Source organism: Oryctolagus cuniculus, chromosome 2, assembly GCF_051225735.1.
Source record: "Oryctolagus cuniculus isolate XC-2025 breed Fujian yellow rabbit chromosome 2, ASM5122573v1, whole genome shotgun sequence".
NCBI lineage: Eukaryota > Metazoa > Chordata > Mammalia > Lagomorpha > Leporidae > Oryctolagus > Oryctolagus cuniculus.
The window spans coordinates 107,490,991-107,516,609 of record NC_142868.1 but is presented as its reverse complement, the minus strand read 5'-3'; the positions used below and the strand labels follow the sequence as shown (position 1 = coordinate 107,516,609).

Below are 25,619 nucleotides of genomic sequence, written 5' to 3'. Positions count from 1 at the left end.
GGTCACCCTCTGACCTAATGTTACACAGTGAGACAGGCAAGGGGCTGTGAGGATGGGTGGCTGCATCACACCTGCTCAGAAATCCCCACTTGCTGCCGGGGGCCTTCTTCAAGGCTGTCTTCCGAATGACCTATGTCAGCAGTGCTCACCAGGGCAGGTGCACTGAGCAGAGTGATGAGCCCTAAGTCCAGATTACTGAGTGCTACCCACAGGCCAGGACCCCAAGGTCCACAGTCCTTCCCAGAAAGCGCCAAGCCTGTCTTCTAATGGTGATTCTCAAGCCTCGGCTTGTGATGGAGAGTCACCCAGGTGTTGTTCCCATGTACAGAGTCCACAGTGCCCCAGCAGGAAGTGCATTCTGAGCAGGCCACCAACGCGACCTTTGCATCCATTTACGATCACCTGTCCGGGCCTTCCAGGGTGAGGCACATTCACAGGCAGCATCACGCCACAGGAGTGACAGGCAGCTCCTGCACAGGACGGCCCTTGCAGTGAGGACGCCTGCCCAGCAGCAGAGACATTAGCTGTGGGCACTGACATTAGCTGTGGGCACTGGGGGACAGCTGTCTGAACACGGCTGCTGTGGGGTTTGCTAATTCACAGTTTTCAGGGCAATGCCACCTATGCAACTGAACTTCTGGGACCCACGTGAACAGAAATATAAATACTCCAGAGTTAACCTGGGTGCCGCCTTGCCAAGTTCCTGAGCACGCAGCTTACAGTGTGGATCCTGTGTGTGTGTGTGTATACATGTGCATGCACACACCATGTGAACCTGGTTTGTGTGTCCAGGTGCCTGGGACAGCACCTGGTATGGTCAGCGCTCAGGAAGTGCCACCTCTATTATTCCTGAACATGATCATTATCACGAGCACATACTCAAGGGAACACGGACACCAATATGCCATCTGGTCACCAGCTGTGCCTACGAGAGAACTCACTGAGTAAGAACTACAACCGTCAGACTGCAGAAGAAAACCGTTGAGGGTCCAATCTCCCCTCGCACTTATCACTCAACATAACATGGAGACGTGCCTCTCACACTCTACTCAGCTCTCCTAGGTACCAAGGCACACAGAGGGCTCCTGTGTGCCAGGGAGAGCACTTTGAATTCTTGAGTCAAGATATTCTGGGCTCAAAAATGAAAAAGGTATGTTCTTTCTAAAACTGATGGACAATTCTTAGACTATGTAGATAACAATATAAGCCAATTGCACAGAAGAGCTCAGAAAGCTGTTAGTTCTGCTTCTGGCTAATAAATAAAGTAGGAAGCTTCAAAATCTACAATGGCACAGGTAATTCTATGCATCTTTAATGTTGAGAAACAGAGTCCCTGACAGTCCCCCTCTCCCATGCCCAGGAAAGGGGCAGCAAGTGCCTGCTTGCTCCTGTGCTGTGCTGTCATCCTAAGTGCCCTGGCGCTGGAAGGCGAGGCAACCTGTGTGGAGACATCAGGAGACATCAGGACCAGGGGACCTGGCCCTCGGCATGGGCTCGTACTGCTGGCTCTCTCGGGGCCTCAGACATGCTTGAGATGACGCCCCGAGCACCAAGCGCCCCACACACCGCTGCCTCTCACAATGCAGACCAGGCCCTGGGCCTGAGCGTGCTGCTCCCAGGGACAGACACTGCCATCTGTCACCAGCCTGCCCTGGAGCACTCTGAGGCCAATGTACTTACCTGTGTGGACTGCTCTACTAAAGGGCATTTCCATGAGGATCTGACGGTGTGGACCCAAACACAGGACACGCTCCCTGACAAACTGGGCTGTCCCAACACCTACCCGAGGAGCAATGAAGCACGACTTTGATCCCTCCCGGTGCCCCGCACGCCTACGCCACACCTGGGACGTGGTGCTGTACCTGCTTCATGTAGGCATAGCACATGGTCTCTGCCACGCGCTTGCCTTCGTCGTAGCAGGCACGGGGTCCGATGGGATTCACATGGCCCCAGTATTCCTCACTTTGAGGGTGGACTTCGGGATCTAAGGGTGAGAAAGAGAGAGACTGTGTTTATCTTTCCTTCCTTACAGCTCATACGTGGTAGGAACCAGGTATATTTATGACACAAAAGTCTCTGGAAGGAGCCAGGTCCAAACTGGCCAACAGAGAGACGTAACCAAGAGCGCAGCTCAGGGCTCTGTGGCCCAATCTCTATCAGGTTCTGGTGTGACTTTATCATCTTACTCCTGATATTAGGTCAGGACAGTGTTTTACAGGGGAAACAGAAATAAAGGATCAACAGCTCTCAACTTGAACTCTCGCCCATCTTCTATAAACTGCTGGTTTTTAGGCTGTTACATGAACTACAGCTAAATACAATCTGTGAAGAGATAGGCGGTTTAATTTTATATTGATAAAATCTACAATTAAGTGTAAAACACACGTCTACCAGGAAGACAGTGGCTTTCACAGGTGGTATAACTAGAACATGTCTGAGACCCACACAAGACAACCCAGAGCCCTGTGGGGGCTGGGCAGGGGACGGGGGGCCCAGTGGCAGCAATTCCTCATCTTTCTAGGATGTCCATCAATCACATTTGAAGATACACAGGGGACAGGCTATTTAAAGAAAGCAAGTAACACATTCTTCTCTAAGACAAGTGTATTTCTGGAATGTGAATTAAAACCTAATTTATCTAGTACTGCACGAATTTTATACATATCGCAGGTTCAACCATGGTATAAGATGTATAAATCTTTGCCAAGGGACCTGGACAAGACCCAGACACCAGTGTTATCCATTCACATCTTGCTGATCCTGCACCTGCAGTCTGACTCTGGGCTCCTTGAGACCACGGGGCCAGAGCAGACACAGAGAGATAAATGCACGTGGACGCTGGCCCACGTGTCCAGGTCAGCTGACCCCTTCAGGACCCAACACTGCCTGTGCAGCACTGAGGCAGCACAGGGCACAGGAAGGTTGCTCCCTGTGCACGAGGTTTAAAGTCCCCTCAAGAGGGGCCCACTTTTCACTGCATCATGAGAGGAAAGCCCCAAGGCAAAGGCCCCCTGAGAAAAGGAAACCAGAGTGCGATTCACAGTGATGTCCCGGTGACCCAAACCAGAGCTCTTCCTGAGGATTCGCCATCGGGCCTGGACAAACCTGACCCCAAAAGAGATGGCCACAAACTGGTGGCAAAGGAAGAGGAGGAGGAGGAGAGGGCTGGACATTCATCTGCCCTCAACTGGCACCAGCCGGGCTGAAGTGCGGGGGTGCCCAACTTCAAAACCAGTTCCCTCCTCAAATCACTTTGTCACTTACAAAAGTAAAGATCTGCTGTCAAAAATTCTTTCAAATTATCTCCCCTTTCAGCACTTTGTGATGCTAACCATAACCCAAGTTTACACTGGTTACCAAACATTGGGGGGAGCAACCACTGAGTTCCACAATTAGACCCTATAGTTACTGAAGAACCCAGAGTGCACCCGTTCTTATCAAACATGCAGATCATGAATATGGGGGACAGGCAGGCGGGCTGTGGCAAACACGTCATGTGCCCTTCTGGACGGAGACACTTCTGCCCTTTACCTGCCTGGCACTTCAAAGAAGTGTGGGATGCTCTATCTTTTCCCAGGGGTTACGGAGAATACGAGGAGACCTCAGACGTCTGGAGGAGCAGCCATCTGGCTGCTCGGGACACCTGCACACCTGCACCTGAGTACCTAGGTTCAAGCCCCAGCTGTGCTTCGGAGTCCACCTTCCTGCTAATGCACACGCTAGGAGGCAGCAGGTGACAGTTCAACTGGTCAGGTCCCTGCCGTCCACAGGGTAGACCTGGATGGAATTCCAGAGTCTTGGCTTTGGCCTGACCCTGTCACCACTGCTGTCGGCATTTGGGGAGTGAACCAGTGTACAGAATCTCTGCCTTTTAAATAAATGGAAATTTTTTTTTTAAATCTTGAAGTTCGTGGAAAGTGAAATTAAAAGTTCATTTTGGTGCCATGTATTTCGAAACACATGCTTAGTTTCTTCATAATGTGCATCTTCCTTGAACTCTGTGAAGATCCCCCAGATAACTGACCGCATTTAGGAGAATTTCTCAGTTGGTACATTTTTTCATTTGACTACTTTTTAAAAAAAGTCTCTTCTGATTTTGCCTTTACTTCCTGATTTCTCTTTTTCACAACAATAGTGTGAAATAGAAATTATGTTGCACCAGGACCTGGGTTCCATTGCATCAAGCTGTTCTCCACAAGCCTGCACCAGCAGGTCTGAGACCAAATGGAACTCAAACTGCGGTGAGAAGACAGCCCTTGGGGCCAGCGTTGTAATGCAGTGGGTTAAGCTACTGCCTGGGACGCTGGCGTCCTATAGAGCACTAGTGTGAGTCCTGGATGCTCTGCTTTTGATCCAGCTCCCTGCTAATGCATCTGAGAAACCAGCAGAAGATGGCCCCAGTACTTGTGAGATCCAGATGGAGTTCCAGGTCCCTGGCTTTGGCCTGGTTCAGCCTTGGCTGTTGCAGCCATTTGGGGAGTGAACCTGTGGATTGAAGATTTCACTCTTTCCTGTGCCATTCTGTCTTCAAATCAATCAATCAATCAGAGAGAGAGAGAAGAGAGGAAGGGAGGGAGGGAGGGAGGGAGGGAGGGAGGAGACAGTCTTCCTCCTGGCTTCCTGGCTCCTTATACTCACTCCCAGGCACTAGGTAGGCCAGGAGGGACAACGAAGGCTGCAGTTCGGTACAACAGGCTTCTGGCTTGCTGGTGCTTCCTATGTAAGGTTCTTCCAGGAACTGTTTTACAACAGCCCAGCATGCGTCTCGTCACCCAGCAGGCCTGAACAGCCAACCTGCAAGCTCGTGACAGGTGAGGCGCATGGTACGCACGGCTCCCACTGAGGAACAGCATACCCCAGCTATGCAGGTCAAAAAATCCCCACTGCTGTGACCTCGGGGTACTTTCTGTGCCTCAACTACTGGCCAGGTGGAAAGATACTGTCCTTCTGAGTATGTGGTAAAACAGAGCCGTCCTCCCACCCAGAGAAACACGGTGACCACAAAAGTCAAGATGGGAATCTTCTGCTGTGCTCAGGGAGAGCACCAGAAGCCTGGGCCTGCAAAGAAACAGGGTCTGCACTCCATTCCCATGACAGGATGGGGCCAGGAGTGACACCCCCGCCCCCCAGGAGCCCCACTCACTCACCTCCATACACCTCTGACGTGGAGGCCAGGAGCAGACGGGCACCGACTCGCTTTGCCAGCCCTAAAAGAAGCCAAGATAGGATCAAAAAATTTGTCAACTTACAGGGACAGGCACTTTTTTGGTATCCGATTATCCATCAAATTATTCAGTCTTATCACATCTGGGTTTGCAACCGAAATCAAGTGTTTGGTGTAGGTTAAGATGCTTCATGGGATGCCAGTGTTTCATGCCACAGTGCCTGAGTTTGTGTACTGGTTCTACTTCCAGTTCCGGCTTCCTGTTAGTTCACACCCTGCGAGGTAGCAGGTGTTGGCTCAAGTAGTGGAGTCCCTGCTACGCACACAGGGGGAGGCCTGATCGAGTTCCAGACTCCTGACTGTGGCTCCAGCTGTTGCAGGTATGCAGGGAGTGAACTAGCAGACAGGAGCTCTCTCGCCTATTTCTCCATCGCTCAAATAAGATAAAAAATAAAAATAAAATAAGAAGAAACAACTTTAAAAAGCTATTAAATAAAAATCACAGATGGATCCTTAGTGCAGCAACGAGCTGGGTAGTTACAGCTGGAAAGCTCAAGTGCAGAGTCCAGTGCATTGATAAGATGTGACCAGAGGAGACTGAGACTCCCCTGCCCCAACCGCCACACTGTATTTCAACAGATAACCTCCCCCTGGTAGGCAGCAGGCAAGGCCCTTCCCACCTAACCTCCAAGAGGGGCCGCCCAGAATCTTCCAGCTGTGCCTGTGCTACCCACATCTGGGCCACTCCACAGCCCTCCTCCACCTCCTCTGAGGCCCAGCTCACATGCATCACTCCAAAGCCACTCACCCTAGGCCTGAGTCCTGCTCTGGGCCCACTCCTACACTTAACTGACCAATCATGCACAGAAGGGACTAGAATATTGCTACCTACAGGTAGCAGGGAACTCTTTCCCAGGATCCCACCAGCATCAGCAGCTCCGAGAAGAGATGACCTTCATGTGGCCCTATGCTCCCCAAGCACTGAGCACTGTTACACTGCAGGGGTGGCTGAGCTGGGTACCCCTTCTATCTGGCACTGCACATGGGCAAGGATCCCACCACAGCCCACGAGGCATGGCCAGCAGAGAGAGAGAGACGAGGCAGGCAGTGTGCACATGCCCTGTGGACAGTGCTGGGGAGGCTGGGGTGGGACTGAAGGGTCCCAGAGTGAGGGGCTCACCAGGAGTGAGTGAGCTTCTATGGGAGGAAGTAGACAACCCCAAAGTGTACCCCAACAATGAGATGACACAATGATAATGTACTGTATAATTTTTTTTATTTTGACATGTAGAGTTATACACAGTGAGAGAGAAAGAGACAGACTTTCAAATATTCCAAAGAGAAGTTGTAAGATGCTTCCTATAAGCAAAAAGGTGCAGGTTTTCCACTTAATAAGGAAAAAAACAAACAAAAATTATATGTTGAGATCTACGATAAGAATGAATCTTTTACCTGTGAAATTATGAAGAAAAACAAAATCCACGCTAGTTTCACTTTTACACCTCAAACTGTAGTCAGAGCCACAGTGTGTGGAGGATGATTAGTTAAGAGGGGAAAGACGTCAAATTATAGGGCTACCATCCATGGCTTTAGACAGCCATGGCAGCAGCCCCCTAGACAAGGGGGGACTACCTATGCCCGAAATCACCTTAGGTAACCCCAAGCCAGAGCAGAAGATAGGAAAATGACAACTCACCCAACATGTTCAGCGTCCCAATCGTATTGGTTTTTAATGTCTTGATAGGGTTATACATGTAGTTGGGAGGAGAGGCTGGAGAGGCCAGATGGTATATCTGGTCAACTAAAAGAGACAAAACAGAGACACATTATTTCCAAGAAAAATACTACAAAAGAAAAAAAAACACACACAAGAAACTAAACTCCTAGAAATTATACCATAGAAAAAAGGCATTAGTGTCTCTTTCACTGACATTCTAGTTGTTAACATGCTACCCTTTATAGAAACTAATTTACATTTGTAATTAGAAGAGCAAAAAATAGTCCAATTTTCTGGAGACAAAAACATGTGTTGGGTTGGTTGTTTGGGGCTACTCATCTTCAACCACAGGAAACCTGATTATCGAGTTGATTATTTTCCGAGGTTTTTGTCCCACATAAAGCACTCACATCAGAAGGCAGACACGGAACCTACAGTAAACGTTGGTTTTGTTTTGTTGTGAAGCAAACAGGACCTAAAAGCAAAGGCACAAAACCACAAGAGCAAACAGCCCTCCTCTTGGCTTGTTCACATCCGATCCGTAAAGGCAGATCCTGAGAGGACACACTGCCCTCTGATGCCGTCTGCCACGCGGCACGCTGTGGGAACTTCAGAACCGCGAACCAGCTAACCCTGTTTCTGTACACAACACCAGCATCGTGTGTTCTGTGACAGCAACAGAACGCAGCACACACACACACACACACACACACGGCTACTTTAGGCTGGGAGACTCTACACCTTTGTATGCACATTTTAAGAAGCCCAGACTGAAAAGCCTGAGTTAAGTTTTAAAATACAACCAATGCTCACGAAGAGAATACTCTTCTTTCATGAGAACTAAGAGACAAAATCTTTAAAAAAAGATGCTGGTAGCCTGTCAATATGAAATTCACAGAAAGGACCGGTCCAGGTCAGGGGAGAATCTTGTGCCTGGCGTCCCTGTCCTCAGGTTACTCTGGGTTGATAAACAGCCAGATACAATGTGAACAAGAATTATATCCTATGAATCCTAAGTCCACAAGGTCGGCTTTCCATGGGGCCTCACAGGACCCCCTAACTCTGACGCTGCTCTGTCTTTCCCAGCCGGGGTCAGCCCCTCACACCTGCTAAGGCCCCAGAGCTGTAGGTGGGAGAAGACAACGACCGACCCCGGGGGCGGGACTGCATCTCCTCCTTTGAGAACACCACCTCATGCCCACGGCTGACCAGGAGCAGGAAGGGGCAGGTTAGGACTCGGATGCTTCTGGACAGAGCTGAGGATGCAACACCAGCACAGCCAGACGGCTGAGACCTGGACTGCTCCTCTCACCCGACTCAGGCCGCCCCACGCTCCTCAGACAGCAGAAACCAATGTGCACAGGCCATGATCCGGCAGAAGCAACCACTCAGCACTGGTTCTCACTCTGGGGGTGACGTCCAATGCAGTGGAAGGAGGAAAACAAGTGTGCTCTGAGAGCACCTGCTACTTCCCTGACCTCCACGGTGCTCTGGCCTGGGCTGCCTGGGAACAGGGCTCAGTGTAAGCCAGCTTAGTGAAGAGATGAGCCATAAATCTAAGCTTTCCATCCCCAAAGCCTGTTCCTTCTGTCTGCTGTTATCTGGCAGCTCAGCCCTTCTGCTGCCCCTGGAAAGCTAAGGGATCTCCAGTGAAACTGTGTCATGCCATTGATTAAAGTAGCAACACTGATGCATCGCCCTGCTTAAGAGCCTGAAAATTCAAGGTTCTCTGTGGTCCCTGTCCCAGGAAAATGTGTTCTGCTTGTGTCGTTAATAAGAGCAATTCCTGATCCTACCCTAAAAGGGGCACTGCACAGGAGTCTGTTGATGTTTAACCTGCTAAAGAATCATGGCAGGGAGAAGTGAGGGAATCTTCAGGGCAGGGATAAATATGCAGCGGTGAGAGATGCTAAATGAATAAAAGCAGCAGAGTCAACCCTCACGGGCCAGGCAGAAAGAGAGTGAGTATGTCAACGGCACTGATGATCAGTGCACCAAAAGTGCAGGAACATTCAAAAATCCAAGCTGGGTGGACAGAGGACACCAACAGGAGTTGTGGGGTGGCAGAGAGGCACGTCTGTTCATTGGCTGGACACACACTGTCTTTGGGTCCGTCCACCAAGTGACCCTGCCATGACTCTTCCACATTTACAAGGCCCTGTGTCATTATCTCAGAAACACACCGGGGCTGGCACTGTGGTGTAGTGAGTAAAGCCATTGCCTGCAGTGCGTGCATCCCATATGGGCACCTGTTCGAGTCCTGGCTGCTCCACTTCTGATCCAGCTCTCTGCCATGGCCTGGGAAAGCAGCAGAAGATGGCCCAAGTCCTTGGGCTGCTGCACCCACGTGGGAGACCTGGTAAAAGCCCCTGGCTCCTGGCTTTAGATTGGCTCAGCTCCGGCCGTTGCTGCCAATTGGGGGAGTGAACCAGTGGATGGAAGACCCCTCTCTCTCTCTCTCTCTCTCTTTCTCTGCCTCTCCTTCTCTCTCTGTGGTAACTCTTTCAAATAAATAAAATAAATCTTAAAAAAAATGAACATTATCAACACCACCCCTCCCAGGAGGTAAGTACATTATGTTTATGTAGGAAGGAGGCTGGGAGAGAGGTGAAGCATTTGCCTGCTCTACTGTGAATTCTGAAGAGGGAAGACTCTACCCTCCTAACCACAATTCTTCAGAGGAAATTCACGTGCCTGAAACTCCCATCAGTGGTTCACAAATAGGGAAGGAAAAAAAAAAAACAGCCCTGTAGAGATTGAGCAACTCTTGGGATAACTCAAAATCACTGTTTAGAACCCAGCAGAGAAATCAGGCAATATCACGTATCAAAGGGGCGATCGCTGTTCAGACGGAAGTCTCCGAGGATGTACCTGGGATCAAGGCTCCTGTGCCATGTCTGCACCCTACAGAGCCGCCGAGGGCCAGGTAAGGGTTTACATATGAAAACAAAGACAAGGGAAGCACTGAAAAGTAAAATAAAGCTTTGTTTCTTTCTTTGAAGTCATGTGCTGATTCAGCGTATGGTAAAATTCCAACACAAGGTACCTGTAGCTCCAAGTTCAAGGACTGGCAGAAATACAGCTCTCCACAGCTGTGGGTTCCGTGGATGAAAAACGCTGCCCTCGCCCAAGGAAACCCGCATCTGTATGAACACATACAGGCAAGTGTTCCCTGTCGTTCTTCCTTAGACATTACCGAACAGGCTGAGTATCCTGGGTGGGCAGCTGGCCCACTGGTTGAGACTCTGCTTGAGACGCCCACATCAAATATTCAGAGAGCCTGGGTTCAAGTCACAGCTTCCTTCCAACTCCAGCTTCCTGCTACTGTGCACCCCGGGAGGCAGCAGTGATGGCTCGAGGACTTGGGTCCCTGCCACCCACAGGGGACACCTAGATGGAGTTCCAGGCTCCTGGCTGCAACCTGGCCTAACACTGGTTGTTGTAGGCATTTGGAGAGTGAACCAGCAGATGGAAGATCTCTTTCTGTCTGTCTCTGTTGCTCTAACTTTCAAATAAGTAACATTAATTCATGAATTAAATGTTTGTGGCAAATTGGAATTAAGACGTAAGTGCTGAGGAGATGAGCTTGGGCAGGTGAAGATATCAAGTTCTCACGCCTTTGGCCCTTTCCCCTTGATGTCTATGCTCCCCTATCTCCGTGCCTCTGTGGTAACCGGTGTCATGGTAACTGACAAGCCCACCTGCTCTGCTAGCTGTCCACAAGTCTGTCATACAACAGTCTGGCTCTGGGTAGGGGAGACATATCTCTAGATATGTGGTTGCTTGTGGGTGGATGTGGACACGGACACAGCTAGTGGTGGATGTGGGGCTGTGTGCGTATGTAGATTGTGTGTGTGCGTGTGTGAGTGTGTCTGCCTCTCACCATGGACACAAAGGTGGTCCCACCACCTTCAGAGGCAAGTGGCTGTGCCTGTGCAGTCTCACCATCACTGAGAATAAAGAAGATATAAACCCACAAACGGTTCTTCTGAGTTGTTATCTGACACGGTGGAATCCGAATCTGCTTGCTCTGGGCCCTAAGACTTGGACACACGTAAAGAAAAACCAGAAACTGTTTATAGCAGGTTCTTTTTGTTTCCAGAGAATTGGCAACTTAAGTAATAAAAGAGGCAAGAGGGAAAGTTTTTACAATGCACCTTTAAAAAAAACTTTGTATCATATAATAATACTGCCGGTTAAGCATACTTTTAATTTAAAAAATCACATTTAGAAAGATGATTGGATGTTAGCTGATTTCTGAATACAGAATCAAGGGTAATTTTCTGTTTTCTTTTTTATATTTTCCCAAATTTTCTTTTAACATATATGTATTATTTTCATCATCAGAAAAGAATATGGGGCCGGTGCCATGGTGCACTAGGTTAATCCTCCGCCTGTGGCGCCAGCATCTCATATGGGCACCGGGTTCTAGTCCCGTTGCTCCTCTTCCAGCGCAGTTCTCTGCTGTGGCCAGGGAGTGCAGTGGAGGATGGCCCAAGTGCTTGGGCCCTGCACCCCATGGGAGACCAGGAGAAGCACCTGGCTCCTGGCTTCAGATCAGCGTAGCTCTGGCCTTTGTGGCTATTTGGGGAGTGAACCAACGGAAGGAAGACCTTTCTTTCTGGCCTTACCTCTCACTGTTTGTAATTCTACCGGTCAAATAAATAAATAAAAATCTCAAAAAAAAAGAAAAAAGAATATTCTTTTGAAAAGAGAAACAGATTCTCTTCCATTTTATTCTTTATCAAAAACATAAACAAGAAAGTTAACTTTCATTTAGTTCAAAGTGTTTTTAACTTCTTTTTAAATGCTGTCACGTGGTCCTGATTTCTAGTTTAACAGCCTTGTGGTCAGAGAGCACACTTTTTATGATTTCTGTTCTTTCCAGTTTGTTACTCTGTATTTTATGGCTCAGACCAGCAGTCTTGGGAAATGTTCCCTGTGTACTGTGCTGTTGTTGGGTGAAGTGGGCATTGTGGGGGCAGGAAGGGAGGGAATGACCAAGCACACGGAAGGCCCCGGTGCTAGGGCTGGGGATGTACTGAGGCAAGCGGGTGAGATGCAGGCTTTCAACTGCGAGGTGGATGAGCGTCCTCCACTCCCCTAACACACATGCCAACGAGGGACCTCACACCTGGGCACAGGACACATGTACTGCAGAGTCCCATTCAGCGTGTACATGTGTACCCTGCACAGTGTGCAGACAGACGCAGTGGAAATGGTGGGAGAGTGGCTTCGGGATCAAAGCTCACAAAGAAGGTAAATTACTTACTAATGGGCCATTTATACTATGTTTGGCTTCTCAGCAGTTCAGGCTAAATATCCCTTATTGGAAATGCTTGAAACCAGAAGTGTTTCAGATGTCAGTGTTTTTGGATTTGGGAATATTTACTTAGAGTTTACCAGCTGAGCAACCCTAATCCAAAAATCTGAAATCCAAAATGTTCTGAAATCTGAACTTTGGGCTGAATACTGTGCTAAGCCTGTTCAGTTGCCTTCTACACTACCCTACCAAATCCAGAGGCTTAAAAACCTGCCCATCTGTAGTCCAACACGTGTGTGGGTCAGAGGTCTGGCATGATTCTCAGCTGGTTTTTGGCTTTGCCTCTCTGGCGCTGAAATCAAACTAAAAAGAAACCTATGCTATACTCATACAACGAGAACTTCTCAGCAGGTACACTGATTCCTCAAGGCACTTTTACTGACATGGGGAAATGCTCCCAACTTGTTAAAAACAAACGGGACAAAGCAGAATGCTGCGCTAAGGAGGCCACGGGGTGGGGTGGGAAGGGGCAGTTAACTGTGGAGACTTGGAGTAGGAGCCAAGGCTGAGTTCTGGTGCTGCCACATGGTCTAACCTCCTCCCAGCTCTCCAGTTAAGTAGGGATGATACCTCACAGCCCTTGGGCCATGGTCGTATAAAAAGGAGAATTAAAGTCAAGTCTGTGTGATCCTCAGAGGCTCCTGAAAGCAAGCACCTGGGGACAGCACACCTTCTAGAACCTCAGAGAAGGAGTTTTCACAGTCTACTTGAGACTCCTGAATTAGTATCCTGTGACTGCTTTACTGAAGTAGCACCAATTAGCTGGACATAAGCACCAGATATTTACCCTCACGCAGCTCTAGCAGCCCAAAGTCTGCAAGCCAGGTGTTGGCAGGGCCACACTTTCTCCCTCGCCTCCTCCAGTGCACCTTGGCTCAGGCTGCACGACTCCACTCTGCCTTCAAGTCTCTCTGTGTGCTTTGTCTTCTGTCATTCTCTTTCTTAAATGGCCACTGGCCACTGGAATTTCAGCCCACCCATGTCATTCAGAGACCCTTACATCTTTTGTCCATTAAGGTCACACTCACAGGTTCTGGGTGTTGAGATGGGGGCCGCTCCTTTTTGGAGCCGCCATTCAACACACAACAGCCTCAAAGCATAATGCCGTTAAAGGGGGAAAGTGACTGGTAAGTAGGGTTTCATTATTAATTCAGCACTTTACGTTGCTAATTTCCCACAGGAAGCTGAAAGCACTGCTTGTGAAATGGCTCGGGCATCAGGCTGCACTATGGAAGCTGTCTTAGTGCCATCAGGCTGCGGTAATGAATGACGTAACTGGTGATTCACAAACAACGGTAATGTGTTGCCCACATTTGAGAGGCTGGGAAGTCCAAGATCCAGATGCTGGCATATTTGCAGTGTGGTGGGGGCCTGCTTCCTGGTCTACGGATGGTCCCTTCTCACTGTCCTCACATAGCAGTAGGGGTGAGGGATCTTGCTGAGGTCTCTTTTATAAGGCCACCAATCTCACTGATGAGAACTTCACCTCCATGATGGAATCACCTCCCAAAGGCCCTACCTGCTAATACCATCAACTTAGGGGTTCAGAATTCAACACGGGACTTCCGGGGGACACAAACATTCAGACCATAGCAGATGTGTATTGCATAAATGTTACTTTAACAGATGCCAGAAGTTCAAAACCAGTGGTTACTATGCAGTAGCGAAACTGGATATTCACACTATTATAATCCCACCCAGCCCCCCACCCCCCAGCCACTTTTTTTTCCACCACAGAAACTAGGATGGTGCCTTGTGCACAGTAAGACAATTTCAAAAACAGAACACAACACTGAACGTGGCCGAGTCGGATGGCTTGCCCCTGGGGATCTGGCTGCCCTGGTGTGATGGCAAAGTCCGGCTTTCTCTCACCTTCAATGTAGAGCGGCTCCACCACATCGTGGTTAATCAGCTCAAAGTTCTCGTGGCCGATCCAGTGTTCCACGTTTCTCTTCCTGCCCGTGAAGAAGTTGTCCACCACGGTCACCTCATGGCCGTCCATCATGAGCTTGTCAGTGAGATGGGAGCCCACGAACCCCGCGCCTCCAGTTATCTGCGTTAGGATAATGTGTGTAAGACATCCCAGGAAAAGCACTTGAGAACGCCATGATGGCCAACTACACGGAGCGACATCTTGGGCACAGTCCATGCTAAGCCATTCCTGTGAACACCCATTTCTCAACCACAAGCTAGGTACTTACACATGCCCCGGGGAAAACACTAACTTGAAGGTTTAAATTAGAATGATGGAGACAGACATCCTGGAACTCAACAGCTTTCTGTTAGCGTGGCTCCCAGTCTCACTTTCTGAATCCCCTCTGCTTCAGAGCTAAGAAACTGACACCGGAGACGATGAGTTTTCGACAGAGATCCTTAGCTCACTCCTTCAGACAGAATAAGCCTATAGTCTTCTGAACCACATGCTGTCTCCACTACCTGTCAATTTGTCTGGTTTGTGTTCTAACTTCAGCCCTCCCACCGCTATGGTTTAGATACTGTTTTGTGCCCCCAAGAGCTTTGTGCAGGAAGCCTGGCCCTCACCGCGGGTGATGCTGGGAGACAGCAGGAACTTTAAGAGGAGGGACGTAGGTAATCAGGGATGCTGCCCTCCGAGGGGAAGGGACTGATGCAGTTCTCCTCGGGACCCCGGTTAGTTCTCACCAGACTCCTACAAAAGAGCAAGCCAGGCCCCTCCCCATTTTCCTGCTTCGTGTCTTGACATGTGATCCCTCTTGCAAGCAATCCTGCTGTGATGCCATCTGCCACGCGGTCCTTGCCTTGCCAGAGACCAAACCAATGGGGCTGCACAATCTTGGACTTTCAGCCTACCAAACTGTGAGCTAAATACATCTATTTTCTCTATAAAGTACCCAGCTTCAGGGACTTTGTTAATGCAACAGAAACTGAACACTTAGCTCCGTTCCACATGCACACCTATACAATGATCATGAAAAAGATTCTCTAAAAAAGTAATTGAATTTCAAATTTAGCTACTAGTACTTAATTCATGGGCTGAGACTTCATTTTATCTTCATTCTATTGTACTTTCCCAAGCATTCTAGGAGGTTTTTAAATCAGAAATATTACAACCATTTAAAATAAATTGAACCTCTTTTAATGCAATCTACATATTGATATGTAAATGTTCCCCCAAATAAGATATTCCTTGGTAATCTAACATTATCTCTGCACCCAAAATACCTTGGTGACAGCTCAGAGCTTAGCGGGAGTGTAATGTGCTGAATCACACACCCTCATCTCCAACATTTCAATGGTTTTAGTAGTGACACAAGATTGCTGGACGGGTCAGACCTCTGGGGTAGCAGGTAAGATGCTGACTGAGATCCCTGCCTCCCATAGCCGAGCGCTGGAGTCCAAGTCCCAGCTCGCTTCCTAATTCCTGCTTCCTGCAGTGGAAGGCAGTGGTGACAGCTCAAGTACCTGGGTCCACACCACCCACACGGGAGACTCCAATCAGAGTTCCCGGCTCCTGGCTTCGGCCTGACCCAGCCCCAGCATTGTGGACATTTGGGAAGTAAGCCAGCAGATGGGAAATCTCAGTGTCTGTGTTTCTCTGCCTTTCAAAAAAAGTTTTTACAAATTAAAATAACTGTAGGAAGCACCTTAACCTTGACCTAAATGCACTGGAATTGTTTTTCTTGAGCAATTCTCGTCTACTGAGAATACCTAGCAGATCTATGGGACATAACTGCACAGTTATAATTTTTTTTCCTCAGTACTTTCAGCCCATCAGGCAAATATTTCAAATGGAAAGAAAACCAGAAGTACAGACTTCAGGAAGCTTCCTCGGGAACACTAACCACCAAGGCCAAGCACCGCCTCTCTAAGTAACATGGAACTAATTCCTAAAGGACATCAGGAGAAAAGACGTAATACCCCTTTCTTGGAAACGTTTAGAACATAGGCAGCTCGGCACGGCTGTGCAATGTAGGAAAGAGCTCAACTCAGTGTGCTTGCATTTCTTGCTATTGGGGTGCAGCTCAAGGTCAGCATTCACACGCGCGCCACTCAGCCAATTACCAAAAGGAATATATTTCCCAACAAAACTCTTCTTTGTCCTAAGGCTTCAACGATCACTGAAACGCCTTCAGATTTTAGCACCAATAGGCGAGACTCATACATCTAGTGGCTCTGAGACATGCTTGTCCTATGAGAGAGCAGATGAGTGGGAAATGCTAGGTCCATTTGTGGTGATGCTGCGTGACGTGAAGTGAATTCTGCAGTACTCAGCATTGACAGGAGGACCAGCCCACATGGAAACAGCAACTCTGGCCCCACTGAGCAGGGTTCATCTACCGGTGTTGCTGGAGTTTGAATGTGGCCCTCCAAAATCCTGTGCTAGAAATTTAATCCCCAAGGCAACAGCGTTGGGAGGTGGAGCCTAAAGAGAGGGGATTATGGCATGAGGGTGCTGCCCTCTTGAACGGATTAATGCCGTCATCTTGGAAGCAGGTTCATAACCATGGGAATGGTATCCCTATAAAGGGACCAGTGAGGCCCCTTTTGTCTCTCTCGTGCCCTTTCTCTGCCCTTCTGCCACTGCAAGACGCAGCATGAAGGCCCTCGTAAGACAGGAGAGCCCTGATCTTAGACCTCCCAGTCACCAGAGCCACGAGAGACTTACTTTGAGATCACAGTAAATTACATAGACTGGGGTATTCTGTTACAGCAGCACAAAACAGACCAAGACAAGACCATCAGATTATGGGGTTAGTCTGATAAGTGAAATTAGCATTGTTCCTTGGGACACTAACGTATGATTTCTAAATTCATGCTCAAATGCACACACATCCCAGAAGTGACGGAAATAACCCTGAAAGGTGGGCCTGTGACTTCTAGAAGAGATTACGTGAGTGAACAGGCTAATCTGGCTTCAGGAGTTGAGTCAGGTTCTGCCCTTTGGGATGCACGTTCCTACAGCCGAGATGATGGGTAAAACGTACAATAAAGATGAATTTGCGTATTAATCATTTACGTATCAAGGTCACAGATAAAAATACTTCTGTGGAACAGCAGTGTGAGGTGCTCCACAGGCCTGTTCTCCAACAATATCACAACAGGGAGAAATTACTCAAAAATAAATAAATAAAATGACTAAGAGTCTGGAAATTGGGGGCAGGCATTGGGCCTAGTGGTTTAGAGGCTGGTAAAGATGCCTACATCCTGTATAGGGGACCATGGTCTATTATCTGCGTCCAAATGCTGACTGCAGCTTCCCACAGCACACACCCTGGAGGCAGCAGTGACAGCTCACAGAGTTGGATCCCTGCCACCCATGGACAGTCCTGAATTGAGTTTCCAGGTCCCAGATTCAGCCTCACCCAGTCCTGGCCATTGTGGGCACTGGGAGAGTGAACCAACCTCTCATATAAATAAAATAATTTGAAAAACCAAAACATCTCTGGAAATTGTCCTATGCATGTATGGTGAATGAAGTAGCAATTTCAGCACAATCTACAATGGAGTAAGAAGAGCCAGCGTCTGTAATACTTGAGCCATGGCTCCCTCCTCTTCCTTCCCCACCCCCAGTTCACAGTAGGTGAGTGGGCTTAGTGTGTGAGTGTTCCCAGTCAAACGATAAGCTATCTTGGGCCGGCGCCGTGGCTCACTTGGTTAATCCTCCGCCTGCGGCGCCGGCATCCCATATGTGCACTGGGTTCTAGTCCCGGTTGCTCCTCTTCCAGTCCAGCTCTCTGCTGTGGCCCAGGCAGGCAGTGGAGGATGGCTCAGGTGGTTGGGCCCCTGCACCCGCATGGGAGACCAGGAGGAAGCACCTGGCTCCTGGCTTCGGATTGGCACAGCGCCGGCTGTAGTGGCCATTTTGGGGGGTGACCCAAAGGAAGGAAGACCTTACTCTCTGTCTCTCTCTCTCTTTCACTGTCTAACTCTGCTTGTCAAATTAAAAAAAAAAAAAAAAAAAGATAAGCTATCTCACCAATAAGGGCAGGTCAGCAGCATGTCCCGGATGGGGGACGGGGAGGGCTAAGAAACACGGGATTCCAATCCCCCTTGCTTGCTCACAGGGGCTGGAGTCCAGGCCCAAGGAGATCTGGGCTGCTGCTCCTGCCCGGACCCTGCTGTGACGCAGAGCAGTCCCTTCACCCCATCTCCAGAGCAGCCTCACAGACCACTCCCTGAAGACAGAGCTCACCCACACAGAGCTCCAGAGTGCTCCCCAAAGCAGCTGACTGTTTCAAAGAGAAAGCAGGCAAGTTCAAGCACAAAGGCGTTCTCAAAAACAATGGAGATTTCAGCAGTAAACAGTCAAAAAAAAAAAAAAAAAGAGGTAGTAGTTCCGACAGCAAACACACCAAACCCTAGACCAGCTATTTAACAGAAGGAACCAAGGAAACGGGGCAATTATGAGCCTCCTGGCATAGAAGAAACTGGGCCGGGCTCAGAATCCACCTCTGCAAAAGGGCCGGAACTGAGCTGGATCTGTGGAACAGTTTATACCCGGAGCACTGCTGAAAGAGTAAAGCCATCAGTTGGCAACTGCCAAAGCCAAATCCTGGGTGTGATACCACACAAGGCAGACAGCTTAGCCAGGACTCAGGGAGAGAGACAGTCCACAGGAACCTGTAAGAAACACGGTCACCCCCGGAGCTGAGGCCAAGGCTACAGCCCAGACCTTAGCAGTTCAGGATGTGGGGGAAACTGACCTCACTGAAATAAACCAACACAGTCACTGAACAAACAGGCAAACAAAAATAAAACAAGTCTGGGACTAGGGGGTGAAGCCAGTGTTCAGAACTGCTACAAAATATAGTCATTGCTCAACATCCACAGGGACCTGGTCCAGGACCCCACAGATGCTCAACTTCTTTATATAAAACGGTGTACTACTGGGGCCCAGCGCTGTGGTGCAGCAAGTAAGCCACTGCCTGCAGTGCCGGCATCTCATATAGGCACTGGTTCAAGTCCCAGCTCCTCTACTTCCAATCAGTTCCCTGCTAATGTGCCTGGGAAAGCAGTGGAGGATGGCCCAAGTCCCTGGGCCCTGGCCATCCAAGTCAGAAGAAGCTCTTGGTTCCTGGCTTTGGCCTGGCCCATCCCTGGTCATTGTGGCCATTTGGCAAGTGAAACAATAGATAGAAGCTTTCTCTCTGTCTCTCCTCTCTCTGTGACTCTGACTTTCAAATAAATAAATCCCTTTTAAAAAGACTGGTGTATTATTTACACATAATCTATGCACATCTGCCTGTGTACTTTACATCATCTCAAGATTACTTATATGCATATGCAAATGCCATGTGTGACCCTGTTACTCTGTGCTGTTTAGGAAATAACAGGGCCTCAGAGAATTACAGGACATCAGTAAGTGCACCAACAGGCATTCAGTGGGACTTTCAGGAAGGAGGAAGAGAGGAACAGAAGAATGTATTCAAGGAATAAAGCCTGCAAACCCCCCAGAAAGATGAACGACATTCAGTAAGGTCAGTGAACTCCAAGTAGCATACCTAAAACAGAAATACACGCAGAGATACGCGTACTAAAATGCTAATAACCAAAGACAAAGCTCTTGAAAGGAGCTGCACTGGACTAAATACTGTTCTGCAAAGCACACATCCTTCCAGGAGCTTCAGAATGGGCCCTTATGTGGAAACACTGCCACTGGTGCTGTGGTTGCTGAAGATAAGCTCATATTGGATTAGGGTGGGTCCTTAATTCAATGTGAGACACATAGGACCCATCTAGTAACAGATGCAGGGACTGCAATGATGCCTCTCAAGACGAGGAATGCCAAGGATTGCTGGCAACACCAGAAGCATGGAGCAGATGCTTCCCTACAACCTTCAGAGACAGCGGGCTCTCACAACACCTTGATTTCAGACGTGCAGTTTCTAGAACTATGAAAGAGTAAATTTCTGTTTCTTTCTTAAGCCCCCAAGTTGGTGGTGATTGTGAGAGTAGCCCAAGGAAATTAACTCAACAGAAAAAGATAAACGCTGTGTCACATACAAGGGAACCCCAATCTGATTAATAATTGACTACTGTAACAGATAATGGAGAGAGCAGTGGATGACAACTCCCAGTTGTGACATAGGCGAGTAAAGCCACCACTCGTGATGCCAGCATCCCATATGGGTGCCAGGTTGTGTCCTGGCTGCTCCACTTCCAGTCCAGCTCCCTGCTTATGGCCTGCATGTCTGGACCCCTGCCCCACATGTGAGTCTGAGACCCGGAGAAAGCTCCTGGCTTCTGGCTTCAGCCTGGCCTAACCTTGACTGTTGTGGCCATCTGAGGAGTGAATCAGTGGATGGAAGATCTCTCTCTCTAACTCTGCTTTTCAAATAAATAAATAAATCATAAAAAACAGAATACTACATATACAACCAAAACACCTTTCAAAAATAAAGACAAAAGTAATTGCTCATTGCTCAGAAATAAACGAAAAGGGGGAAATGTGGTGGGATGAGAAGGCCATGCCAAGATGGTCATTGGCAAGTGAGCGTCAGTTACTCAGGAGTGGCTTCGGAAACCCCCTGAGAAACCCCCTGGAAACAGAGCCTGCCTGGCAACAGGCTGTGACTGGATGTCTTCGGATACTGCCTGGCAACAGGCTGTGATTGGTTAGGGCATAAACCTCCCCTTGGCCAGATTGGCTGCCTTGGCTATATAAGCTGCTGTACCAACTGAAATAAACAAGTCTGTGGGCTGCTCCCCTCTGGCCCACTTCCACCTGACTCCCAGGGTCTGTGTGGTGACTCTGTGCCTCTTGCCCCCACCACGTTCCTCCTCTCAGAACAAATCCACCGTAACAATTGCCCTTATGCTTGAACTTTCCTACTTTTTCTTTTGTTAGATAAACAAATAATAAGATAATTCATTGCTAGCAGAACTACCATATAAAAAATACTAAAGGAACATTCTTCAAACTAAAAGCAAGTGATCCTAGACAACAACTAGAATCCATAGGGGGAAAAGAGGCAGTGGTGGAAGGGACCAATTAGGTTATGGGGTAATTATACAAGACAGCACATGAGGGTAAGTTCACAGAATTAAAAAGATAAGCTTATTCTGCTGCCAAAAAATTTCTGAAATCCACATATATGAAGTCTTCAAAATGTTCATGGAAATGTGTATTATTATAAAAAACTATGCAGGGACTTAAAACTCTTTTGAACAGGTTTTCTGCAACTTTTTGAATTGCCCTCATAATGTGTATTTCTCCTTCCTACTCTTCACTGATTTAAAGACAAATTGTATAGTACAACACTATGAATGTACTTAAAGCTGTAAAATTTTATGCTTTAAAATGGTTAATAAATTTTTACATGTGCTTCACCATACACTCAAAAATACACAATTATAGAAAACTATATATGTATATATAGATAGATATAATTATATTATTAGTCCTATAATATATACAAATATACATAACAATAATAGCATAAAAAGGGTAGGCAGGGGCAATGCTATCTCATATCAAGAAATGAAATGAGAAATTAACTCAAACTTGCAGGAACAAATGAAAAAATTCATATAGGTAACTAAAAAGGTCAATGTAACAAATTCTATAAATACATCCATGTTCTCCTTTATTGCCTCAGCTTATTTGCCAGTCATAAAATTATATAAGGTAATAATTTTAACAGCATACATACTGTTTCTAAATCTGTATATATTAAAATATATGAAATTTGTATACCTTAAGTAAAATTTTAAAAAAATTGCAGAGGATATGATCTTGTATTTAGAAAGCCTGAAAGAATCTAATTAAAACTATTAGAACTAAACTGCTAAGTTTGGTAAGGTTCCAATATGGAACAAAATTCAACTGTATTTCTATATACTTACAATATATAGTCTAAAAATAAAAAAAAAAGCTAACAAAATAATTTTATCTATGATATCAACAAAAAGAATAAAAAACTTTAGAATAAATTTAACAAAAGGAGTGTAAAACTTGTACTCTGAAAAATCACTCACACACACACACACACACACACAAAGTTGAAAGACACAAATGAAGACATAGAAAATGGAAAGACATCCCATGTTCATGGATTCAAAGACTTAGTGTTGTTAAGACAGTGATGCAGATTCAGGTCAGTGTCTATCAAAAATCTCAATTGGCTTCTTTGGAGAATCTAATCCTGAAGTTCACAGGGAATTGCAAGGAATCCAGAAAGACCAAAATCATCTTGAAAAAGAAAAGCACAGGTGGAAGACACTCTCCAATTTCAAAATGTGCAACAAAGCTACACAGTTGTGTGGGTGAGGTTTCAAGATGGCGGGGCCTGGGTGGCTGACTGACAGGCAGAGGTGAAGGCCTCTCCCACGTCACAGAGGCCAGGATTCATCCCTCCCCTGCTTCCTGAAGTCCTGAGAGACCAGCAGAAGTGATGGTTTTCTTCTAAATGAAAAAGTAAACCATAGGGATTGCCAACATGAGATGAAGATCTATATCATCCACCACGAGTGGAAAATTTATGAACCCCACACACCAAGCCCAAAAGGAAGCCTGGAAGGGAAAATTAAAGAACAAAAAATCAAGACAGGATGGTAATGAGTTGTGGTTTTGAAGACTAAACCCAGGGCAACAGCCACAGTTAAATGAGAAAGTACTGGAGCATGTGTAAAAAGCTGCGTGAAACCTCTGAACATATGTATCCTCCAACTTCATGGAAAAGAGAATCCAGATATTTACAAAGAAATGAAAAACCTAGGAGTAGAATAGAAACAGAAGAAGGCTGGTTGATCCTGTCAAGGTAATCAAGTTTCTTCTGAGAAATAAAAGGTCATACTCAGACTTACTCTTTTAAGTTACTGGGAGAATTGATCATGTTAAACCTCTTCATCATGGCAATTTCTTATAAAAACAAACATACATCTACTCTATGAGCTAGCAGATCCAATCCTCTATATTTACACAGGAGAAATGAATTCCTCTACCCACACAGTAATAACCAAAAACTAGAAATAGCTCAGATGTCGATTAGTGGGATAAGTAATCAAGCTGTACAACATATCTGTACAGTTGAGTATTATTCAGCAATAAAAAGGAATGATCTGCTGATATCCAAAACAACATGGGATGGAAAAGTATGTATAAATTGCAAAAGCATGCTGAGCTGGTTTCATTGTTACAACACCATTTGTATGAAATTCTGAATAGGCAAAACCAATCTATGAGAGGATAACAAGTGTAATCATAGTTGCCTTGGGGTGGTGTTAGGGATTGACTGGGAAGGAGTATGAGGATTACGCATTTGTCACAACTCAGTGAATTTATATGCTTCATTATAAATTTTATTTCAAAAAAGAAACATGGAAAAAATAGAATACAGGTAGTGCTGCTGGAACCTAGAAGTAACTACATCAGTGGTCAAGCGATTCTCAACAAGAGTGCCATGACAATTCAATGGGCAGTGAGGAGTCATTTAGTAAACTGCGCTGGACAGCTAGGCAGCCGTACACAAAAGAAGGAAGTACCCCTACCTAATGCCATGATTAAAAATCACTCATTTAAAAAATCACTAAATTTAATGGGGAAATCTATGACACTTTTAGGAAAAAACAGTAAACATTTGTCACTTTACATTAGGAAACTGCTTCCGAAACATGACGGGTAAAGAATCAGCAATCAAGGGGAGAAACCAGACGTCATGAACATGAGAAACGTTTGCACTTCACAGAACACAATGGAGAAAGTGAGAAGACATGAGGTGGGCACTGACCTGGGAGTTAAGATACTGCTCTGACACTGGAGTGCCTTTGTGTGCCGACTCTACCTTCCTGCTCATGCAGACCATGGGAGACAGCCCAATGGCTCAAGAGACCAGGCCCCTCCCACCCAGGTGGGAGGCCTGGCCTGAGTCCCCAGCTCCCAGCTTTGGCCTCAGCCTAGCTCCAGCCAAAGCAGGCCTGTGGGAGAGAACAAGAGCTTCCTCTATCTACCTCTCAATTTAAAAAAGACAGAAAGAAAAGAGAGAGAAAGAGAACACACAGAATGGGAAAAAAAAAATTGCAAATCATATATTTGGTAAAGAACTCTTATAACTGTCCAATAAAAAATGGGAAAATAATCCAATTACAAAATGGGTTAGGTATCTGAATAGAAATTTCTCCAAAGCTACAAAAATGATCAATAAGCCCTTGAAAGGATGCTCAGCATCATTAGCTATCAGGCAAGTGTCAAATCCACAAAAAGGTATCACCTCACATCTGATAAGGGGCTATGGTCAAATACTACAAGGCAGTTATAATCAAAACAGCATGGTACTGGTACAGAAACAGATGGATAGACCAATGGAACAGAATTGAAACACCAGAAATCAATCCAAACATCTACAGCCAACTTATATTTGATCAAGGATCTAAAACCAATTCCTGGAGCAAGGACGGTCTATTCAATAAATGGTGCTAGGAAAACTGGATTTCCACATGCAGAATCATGAAGCAAGACCCCTACCTTACACTTTACACAAAAATCCACTCAACATGGATTAAAGATCTAAATCTGACCTGACACCATCAAAATATTAGAGAACATTGGAGAAACCCTGCAAGATATAGGCACAGGCAAAGACTTCTTGGAAAAGATCCCAGAAGCACAGGCAGTCAAAGCCAAAATTAAAAATTGAGATTATATCAAATTGAGAAGTTTCTGTACTGCAAAAGAAACAGTCAGGAAAGTGAAGAGGCAACCGACAGAATGGGAAAAAATATTTGCAAACTATGCAACCGATAAAGGATTAATAACCAGAATCTACAAAGAGATCAAGAAACTCCACAACAACAAAACAAACAACCCTCTTAAGAGATGGGCCAAGGACCTCAATAGACATTTTTCAAAGAGGAAATCCAAATGACCAACGGGCACATGAAAAAATGTTCAGGATCACTGGCCTTAAGGGAAATGCAAATAGAAACCACAATGAGGTTTCACCTCACCCCGGTTAGAATGGCTTACATACAGAAATCAACTAACAACAGATGCTGGCGAGGATGTGGGGAAAAAGGGACACTAACCCACTGTTGGTGGGAATGCAAACTGGTAAAGGCACTATGGAAGTCAGTCTGGAGATTCCTCAGAAACCTGAATATAACCCTACCATACAACCCAGCCATCCCACTCCTTGGAATTTACCCTAAGGGAATTAAATTGGTAAATAAAAGAGCTGTCTGCACCTTAATGTTTACTGCAGCTCAATTCACAATAGCTAAGACCTGGAATCAATCTAAATGCTCATCAACAGTAGAATGGATAAAGAAATTATGGGATATGTACTCTATAGAATACTATACAGCAGTCAAAAATAATGAAATCCGGTCATTTGTAACAAAATAGAGGAATCTGGAAAACATCATGCTGAGTGAAATAAGCCAGTCCCAAATGGACAAATATCATATGTTCTCCCTGATCGGTGACAACTAACCGAGCA

At 46.6% G+C, this 25,619-nt stretch overlaps 1 protein-coding gene across 3 annotated transcripts in view; it reads right to left on the bottom strand.

Moving 5' to 3' along the window:
* Positions 1-25,619, bottom strand: part of UXS1 (UDP-glucuronate decarboxylase 1) — a 99,320-nt gene that overhangs the window by 27,065 nt on the left and 46,636 nt on the right. For all 3 annotated transcript variants that reach the window (XM_051834846.3, XM_051834855.3, XM_089327431.1), the window contains exons 6-9: positions 14,077-14,257; positions 6,861-6,965; positions 5,148-5,207; positions 1,863-1,984 (exon numbers count right to left, since the gene is read on the bottom strand). In XM_051834846.3, coding sequence (XP_051690806.1) covers positions 1,863-1,984; positions 5,148-5,207; positions 6,861-6,965; positions 14,077-14,257 — 468 coding nt within the window. The remainder of the gene's footprint in view (positions 1-1,862; positions 1,985-5,147; positions 5,208-6,860; positions 6,966-14,076; positions 14,258-25,619) is intronic.